Source organism: Lepisma saccharinum, chromosome 18 (genome assembly GCF_977018435.1).
Source record: "Lepisma saccharinum chromosome 18, izLepSacc3.1, whole genome shotgun sequence".
NCBI classification, from domain to species: Eukaryota; Metazoa; Arthropoda; class Insecta; order Zygentoma; family Lepismatidae; genus Lepisma; species Lepisma saccharinum.
Window position 1 is genome coordinate 63,381,722 of NC_139246.1, and position 9,293 is coordinate 63,391,014.

The 9,293-nt window shown below is 38.1% G+C and overlaps 1 protein-coding gene across 1 annotated transcript in view; it reads right to left on the reverse strand.

The window, feature by feature from the left end:
- Positions 1–8,421, reverse strand: part of LOC146002609 (uncharacterized) — a 105,000-nt gene extending 96,579 nt beyond the window's left edge. Inside the window, exon 1 of the mRNA XM_083140574.1 lies at positions 8,167–8,421. Within this exon, the coding sequence (XP_082996700.1) occupies positions 8,167–8,205 (39 nt within the window). The 5' untranslated portion in view covers positions 8,206–8,421. The remainder of the gene's footprint in view (positions 1–8,166) is intronic.
- Between the last annotated feature and the right edge of the window lie 872 nt (positions 8,422–9,293).

Consider the following 9,293-nt stretch of genomic DNA (forward strand, 5'->3'; position numbering starts at 1 on the left):
AAGTGAACTTAAAACTACAATTCAAACGATAACCACTCCCCAGAGAGGCGGACTTCCTGGAACTTGTCAAACAATATTAATAATTTATTTATTACATAAAAGAAGGTATCGCAGGAATAGATTTATGAAGAGGGATCTTTCACTAAAAGTTCTCTGCTGCACGAACCTTACTATTTCGACATAATCCCTCATATTATTTTGATGGAAGACCTTTTCCAAAAAAGACTGAAGCTTGATGCTGTACCAAATGAACTAAAGTAAACAAATTGGCAAATAAGGAAACTAAGGTAATATGAAACATTTTTCTAAGTAAGAAACTGCACAATTCACGTACTGATGAAAATGCGCGTCACTAATAAACCCAGAGGCGCAACCACGAATTTTTGTCTGGCGGGAGGTAAGTACCAGGATAAACGTACCAATAATTTTAATAATAATAATGTTAATAACAATAATGTTACTAATAATGTTATTATTATTGTTGTTGTTTTTGTTATTATTGATTTGCTTTATTTTACTTCGGTTCTTGTGCCACTTTTGGCTAATTTGCGAAGATGGGGATGAGTGATGGCATGATGAAAATGATGAATGGATACTTGCAGACATCCATGCCCAAGCCGGGATTCGAACCCAGGACCAACATTATTATTACTATTAGTAGTGGTGGTATCAAAGACGTTATTATCCTCGTAAATTACGCAAAAAGGGGGTAGAGGTTTGTGCTAAAGGATTTGCTTTATATGAATCATTTTCTTAACTCGTTCAATTTCACATTAAAACAGAATACAAGCACAAACTCTTTTTGAAAGACAGAAAATGCTTGATAAATTAATTCCAAATATAATTATTTTTTATATTAACATAGCTTTCATGCACGATATATGTTTCACATGTATGCAACGTGGAGTGGCATGGACACTAAATTGTGTACGTACCTATTCAAAGTTTATTTAATACATGCTGTATTATATACAAGTTATATTATTTAAATACATTACACAACCAATTCATCCATCTCACAATGAACCAACAGCAAAAATTACATAAATTGTCTCTCAAATGTGCACGCTCACTTTCTTCCAAACAATTGTTCATGCATTTAAAACAAAATCAATTAAGACAAGTCTCATTTCTCTGTCTGATGATTTAAAATGCATTACAGCGAACAAACAGAAATTGGGAGCGAAGCGAGCAAGAAAATTTTTGGAACCAATTTTTTTGTAGGCTGAAATCGGTATTAATTGAATATGGCGCAAATAATTTCACGGATCGCCATGGCATTATATCATTTACAACTTTTGTGCCTCCCCTATGCTGTAGTGGTAACATCGTCGCCTTGTGATCAAGGGGTCACAGGTTCGATACCCGGTGGAGGCACATAGTGGTTCGGAACCCACTTTAAGCTATTGGCCCAGTCTCAATTAGCCTTTCTGTGCATAAAGTAGACTTTAAAAAAACGCAAATCAATCAATCAATTTTACAACTTTTTTTCATTTAGATCGTTTGGCGCCCACGGCCGTCTCCCGTCGTCGCCTAGCTACGGTTCTCAACTTGATAACACTAAGAAAAGGAGGTATTGCGAGCGTGCGAGCAAGAAAAGTTTACAAAAAGTACTTTTATTTGCATAAAATTTGAAGTTCTGGGCGGTTGCCCCTTGCAGGTGCACTGGGCCGTCAATGTTTGCCCCCCTAGAACTCATTTCCGACCAAGGTTGGGGGGCAATACCCCCTTGTGGTTGCGCAACTGAATAAACTGGTTAACTCCTGGTTGCAGGTGTCGAAAACTCTCTAAGACGCCATTTGCGCTTCTATAATTTTATATAATTGTCTCAGTCCGTCGATGTCTTAATTTCAATTTTTTGAACCAAGCTAATCTTCCAACAAGTTAGAAAGCATTCCATGCCATTGCACAGGTTAGAACAATTGAACTAACAGACAGTTTTTTATTTTACTTCTAAGTTCGAGCATTACTTATTGGAAAATTTTTCATTCCGTAAAATTTTAAAATATTACATTTGTACACAGGCACGTAGCCAGGGGGAGGGCTAAGGGGGCTGAAGCCCCCGAAATCCTACAAATATCTATTATAAATGATGCATAGTGGTAATTAATTTTACTTCTTTAGCAAGAATAAACATTAGAACGAAAAAAGTTTAGTGTACAATAGAGCAACCAACTTATATTTTCATATTCTACAATTTAATCCAAAGAATAAATGGATCCACAGTTTCCAAAATGTATAGTTTTCTTTGTGAGAAAGCACACAATATGAAATTTGCCCCTAACTTTTAGTCCTTTTTTGAACGGAATGTGTAAAAGTTGATAAAATACAATAACTATGAATTCCAGTACACTAACTGTACAAAATGTAAGAGAAATAATTTCACTGAAACGGTGGATCGAGGAGCAAAGTCCCTCCATTTATATAATTATAATAACAATAACAGTAAATTTAGATTAAAATTGGTTTATTTTTAATAACTTATAATAGTTATTATTGTAAAATGACAATTATAACCGTGGTAATAATAATTATAATTATTTCTACTAATCAAGTTTTATCAATGGCCTGCCCCCTCTACAAATATTTATGCCGACGTCTCTGCTGATAAGGGATGACCTCCCGCCCCCCCGAAATTAAATCCTGGCTACAGCCTGTTTGCACAACAAAAGCGGAACTTGTTAAAAAGGGGAAGAAGAAACGAAATTAACCAATTAACCCATTATCTCACTTTCTATGGAATCGAATACTCAGTCGCGGGGAGATCAGCTAAAGGCAATTCCCGTTGTTCCTTACAAGTTCATATTTTTTGTGGGTACGTCAGAGGTCGGTAACTGCATGTTTTCTTCTGCTCGTGCATTTTCCTTTCAGTTTAAGCAGCTAGTAAACTCCACAAAAACTAAATATCCAGCACCGGGTAGCATAATGAGAAAGGTGTTATAAAGAATTCCTGAAGCACGAGTAAAACAGTATTTTAATGGTCTACTTTGCTCATATTAAATGAATCCAATTTGCAGCTATTATGTTTCTTATGTTAAAAAAAATATTTCGATCAACGTTTCGGTGTTGAGCCAGCATCGTGAGTACCATTCCGGTCCACCTTGAAATAGTTCCGCTTCGAAAGCGAGAAGACAGCGACGATGGGACTCGACACACTGATCACACATCATCAAATGAAAAGCGAGTGAATTCGCCAAACGGGAGTCGAGCCAAAGGGTTTAGCATAGTAGTTAATCCAGTGAATATTTGATTTATATACCCAGTAGATAATCACAAGGCTGGAATTTTTAAAAATGCTATCACGAGCTTCAAATTATGTGCGAAAGGGTTGCTTGTGGTTATCGAACTAGTTTTGGTAACTCAGATTATTGGTTTATTTCTAAATAAGTTGTTTTCAGGTGTTTTAGGTGGATATTGTTTCTCAGATATTTTATGTCGATTTTTCTGCCACTTTGGGCTAATCGCGGCAATGATCGATGAAAGGAATGAAGGGACACTCGCAAATAACATCCATAACCATGCTGGTACTCGAGTTTGAAAACCTAGGTGGTGAGCAAAGACGTATCCAGGAGGGCGGGTCCAGGAGATCCGAAACCCTCCCGAAAGACTTATTAAGTACAAAAATTAAATAATCAAATTAATGAAATATCTATAATTAAATAATGAAAATACGGTTGTTGTTTAATCGAGGATTATTTATTTCCGCCGAACTTATTGGAACGCAAGGATTATATTGGGATCATAGCAATATGGATGACACTACCAAATAAGATCTATTACTATTTATAATAACATGCATAACATATTACCAGGAACTTTACTTTTCGTGAACTGGATTATGTAACATCATTTTTTTATATTCAATACATATTCATTTCTTTATCTATTTGACATTAATTTCCTTGCAAGGAAATTTTATTTTACACATTTTGCCGACCTTAACTACACGCAAGCTAGATAATGAATACGTGTTGTTATATCACTATTCTTATACCGTCTTCTTACTAATTCATGTAATAAATATGTATTTAATTAATTATAATATTTTAGTTCATACTTTTAAAATTAATTTAGTATTATTATTTTATAATAACATTATTATTATTATTTCGAGACATTTGCTTTGGGCCCCGCCGAAATATACAGGGTGAATCATAATTATGTCAACACTTAAATTGGTAATTTGTTGTTGTTATCTGTAGCGGTTCTTGACCTTAAGTGTGACACACTCTGTACACTATATCTGATAACACAATGGAATGTGAACAACATGGTAACAAGTGTATAACACACATGTAACCATCTTTCTGTTCTTTGCAGATATTAAACGTCATATGCTTCATCGCTATAAGTGTTAACATAATTATGACTCACCCTGTGCCTGATGGTGAGATACCGAGTTGGGTGTTGTTGCTCAGTCCATGTTAGAAATAAAGCCACAAGAGGAACTATCTACAGATTGTTAAAAAATAATGGTGATCGTTTCGTTAAGCACAAATGAATTCGAGTTACATCCTCAATAATAGCAGCACACTTTTTGTGGTTTAAATTCCGTGCTATGGACCTAACATCCACCTGACACGGATACTTCTAAAAACAACACAGCTGCTGCAATAAAACACAAACCTCATTCGAGCGTTACACAAAAGCATTCCTACCACATTACGGAAATGAAGTGAACGACATTTAAAAAAAAGCACATTTCATTTCCACGTCGTGTGCAAAACACAGCTGTTTTCTTACCTCACTAGCCTAATTACGATTCAATGCAGTCCAAGGGCTGCTTCAATTTACGAGCGCACAACCAGTGACTGAACCAGGATTTGACTCGATGTCCTACTTTGCGTTCAGAATGGATGGGATCACTCTTTATTCTTCATACACCCTCGGGCCACTTTCCGGTTTCCTCGCAAGAAAAAGACAGGACTAGTGAAAAAAATGCCATGTGATTCCTGCACAGCCGTTACAGCTGAAATTGCGCAAAACAATGTCAGGGATACCAACTTTGAAAAGTTAGGTCAAAGTTAAGAAACGTTTCAGTTTTTGTAAGACTCTCGGTGTGACTGGTGTCGATTGGTTCAGCTTATATCCCCAGACGTTGTTGTGCAACAAAAATAAAGTTTTCATGAAAACTACGTTTGTTTCACTTTTCTTTCAGGGCCTATAAGATGGTGCAATGGTCACGTCGTCGCCTTGCAATCGAGTAATCTCAGGTTCGATCCCACTTTAAACTGTAGGCCCACTCCCGATTACCCTATCTGTACATAAAGGGGACTTTCAATAAAAAAAAACCGCCGACATTCGTGGCGGATTGGTTAGCGCACAGCGCTACGATGCCAGGGGTTCTGGGTTCGAATCCCGGCCTGCGCATGGGTTTTCTTCGTGAGTGTCCTTTTTTCACTTTCAACGATAGCCAAAAGTGACAGAAAGGCGAAGTAAAATAAATAAAAATCAACCAATTTAAACAAAGACTTAAGCTTTTCTTTTCATTAAACCAGAGCGTATAGAAGGAATAGTGTGTGCACTCCCTGAGTTGTAGTGGTCCACCGCCTAGATGGCAGTGGTGACGTTTGAGACTGCGCGGAAGATGCTCGCGTTGCTTACATAGCTAACTACATAAGAAACAAAAATGCATGTTACTTACGTTTGGAGAAGAGCTCAGCAGCTGGATAGTTTGAAGAATTTCGGAGATGATTTTGCTGTCTTCGAGGCACTTAATTCCTTTCTTATCTCCTTGGTGCGGAAGAAAAATCGACATTTCAGATAGTGAAATACGAGTTTAGGTAGCGTACGCAGCACATGATCTTCACAGCATCCTAATTGCGAAGTTTTTACAGCAATTATATTTAAATTGTCCAAACACTCAAAAAATATATCCCCCCATAAACTATTAGCACATGATAATTTCTCTGCAACAACATCTTCCACTCGTAACAGCACATCATAAACACTTTTCGATGCATAGGTAAGGTATTTTCAGCCGTCACCCGAACCATAGTCTTGGACAGGGTCGCCGACTTGTCAAAATTATTGGGGGGGGGGGGGCTCTGATCACTGAAATAAATTAATGAATGAATCACTCTCCCTTTTTTAAGTTTTGGCCTCAGTGTTCGGAATCTCATAAAAGCCCATGAATTTCTCAAAAATATCAATTTTAACAATACTCATAATTACATACTTAGTATATAAGTCATGTGTTTTGCTGTCTCTGGTCATAGCCCCCCCCCCCAAAGTTGATGGTCTAGAACATTTCAAATGTGAATTTAAAGTTAAGTTCATGGGGCACAATTAAGCCCCATGGAGTCGGCGCCTATGGTCTTGGATTAGCGTAAGTGAGGCAGGTACGTTAGTTGGTTCCCCGTGCAGAAAAGTTGTACACAGTTTACAATCCGTCACTTTTGAAATATACCGCACTGTGTATCCTGCCAAATGATACACCAAGTATTCTTTACCAACACTTTGTTCATTTAAGTACGGTATGTTGCTTTCCCTGTCCGGTATTTGAATTTCATCTTCAACAATGGAAATTTTTTCCCTTATTTTATTTTCAGGTTGCTTCTTCACCGAAAGATTTTTATTTTCGGTTGCTCTTGCCAGAGTTCGCATTTCATTAACAATAGACGTCAGAGGACACTGTATTCACAGTTTCCGCCCGAAAATAAAGCAAGTTTTGCTGGTACGTAAATTGATTGCAGCATATGTAAATGCAGAAAATCCACAGTGGAGGGATGATCATCACAAGAGAACGACCGCAATATACCAAAATGGCGTTCTAGAGGATCTTGATTAAATTTTCCTGTCAAAACGTACTTGTAATTGTTCTTCCACAAATATTCGGACACTTCTAAAGTACTTTCTAAAGTCACTCTTAAGGACTCTAGCGTTTTTTTCTGAAGCGAAGGAATTTCGATTATCTCTAAGGACAGCATTCCATTTTATTAAAGTTGTATGTGCTTCTGATCCTTTATATATTGCCTGTGCAGGAGTCATATCCAGATCTACAGCCGGGTACGAAACACGTAGGCATCTTGTAGTTTTCGCTCGCTGCTGTCTCAAACACAATAATAATGCGTTGAACACAACACAAACTAGTCACAACGGATCAATCACAAATCTAACGACACTAAACTGAATAACGTAACAACGTTGTCATTAATAAAAGTACACAATGCTATTCTAGCACAACAAAACACAACGCTCTACATAATGCGCGGCCGCACTGCAAGCAGAAGACGCTCGTCGCAAGCGAAGGTGCTGCCAGTGTTTCGGTGGGGCACCGCTCTATTCACTTGGCTTACGGGAAGAAACCGAAGCGCGCACACTTCCTCTTCTATACGCTCTGATTAAACTTTGCAGCTTCTCGTTCCAATGTCAAACTTTGTTTTTCATTAATACGTTTGGTATTTACTTTTGTGTAAGTTTGTCGTTTACCTATTTTTCTGTTTTTTTCTTATTATGATATTACTATGTATTCAATGAGTTTAGGTGGAAGAAATATGTGAAGGTTAATATGTATATAATCCTTAGTGTCCCGTACCGGCATTCTGTTATTGTAAATAAGTAAGTCTTCAAGTTATTTCACTATATCACTCGTTAGATTTAACGATAGTTGACAACTCTGTAAGATTCTGAGTTCGACGGTCAAACGTAACAATTTGAAGAACAAATTGTCATAATAATCCAAAAATAGCACCAGCATCAAAGTATGATGACATACTTTGCGCATACCAGATTTCTTTATAAAAAACGCCGCTTTGTTACATCTTTGCCTTGACCGCGACTATGAGGAGGAAGAGCGATGTTTATATGCAAAAGATGAAAGAACAAATACGACGACTGTGAACTCAGAACCTTCGGAGGTTAGATCGTCTCTCAATCTCTGTGTGTGTTAATGCCCATGTTATTTTCAACTATTTGAAATCATAGAAAGATGCGCTATAAGCAAACAATATTATTAGGATGTTGTCTACCTAAAAGCAAAGGGAAAAGACAACCAAGTTGTCACAAGTCACCAAGCAAGTGTAAATTCTCAGAATCGGATAAACTCAAACTGATATATGACATGATATTAACTTTGGAGCTTTTAAGTGATGTGTGTGTGTGTGAGGAGGAGGGGGTACTTCGCTTTGATTTCGATTTACAAATTCGGTATACAAATTCACTTACCTTACAGGAGCGGAAAAGAAATTGTATTTTGCCAAACATCTTAAAGTTTTTTCTTCAAACACACAAGACTAAACCGAACTTTGTAAAGGTCCTGCGAGGAGAAACTATGATGAAAATATCCACTTGGAGCACTGATTCAGTAGTCACTGTGTTTCGCAACAAATATCATAGTCCAACGATTCGTGCAGCACCTCTCAGCTGGTTCTGGCAAAACGTGACTTATCCGCGGATCTCCACGCACCCGTACGTCACCCACGGCACTGATAAACTGACGGGCAATTGCTGTCGGCTGCTCCTCGCTCCTCGCAAGTCTGTATCTGCGTCACGTGACTCGTGACGTCACGCGACCTGGCATGACCGCGTAAGATGCGGGTCTCCTGGTCACAGCGTCTGCAGGTATGTCGTTTCCCTCGGCTCCGGCTGCGTCTTTCACAAGTCGCATCTTCCTTCGCCTGTTCGAACAAGCGATGGACGATAAGAATGCTATCGTGGGTGGCGGGCGTTTATATTAGGGTATATATTGCTACCTTTTCTTTAGCTTCGAACGTAACTTTTCTGAGCCGGTAAGGCTTTCTTTCGTGCGCAGGGGAAGGAAGTTACGTCCTCTTTGCTCGCGCTGCAATATTTCCGCACCGATAATTACATCGGAAATTTCAACGGGAGGGTGGGGAAGATTCCCAAACAAACCGGTTGCGTAATTTGTGACAGAACTTCAGGAAACAAGGTTAAAAAATATATATGTATTCTAGTATTGTAGAAATCACGAGGGTAAAACTTCCTAACAATTCCTGTTTGAAATACTTTACCCGGATCTCAAGGAGGAAGGATAGCCAACAAAAAAAAAGTGTTGGTATATTGCAGTGGAACTTCGACTGCAAACTGGCTGAACACGATTTATAATTTCCGACTCATTTTCTGTGGCAGTGGCACAAGAAGAAAGTCTCATTCGGTGTTTCGTTGGTTCTTCTCGTGGTTTTTTCGAGCATTTTTTTCAGTTTTTTGCCCGATTTCCGGACTTCCAACAGCTTCCGATTTCGATGTCGTTAACAATGCGAGAATCAGGTCAAGAGAAGATGCAGAAATGATTTAACAAAATCAGCTAATTAATAGTTTTCCCACCGAAAACT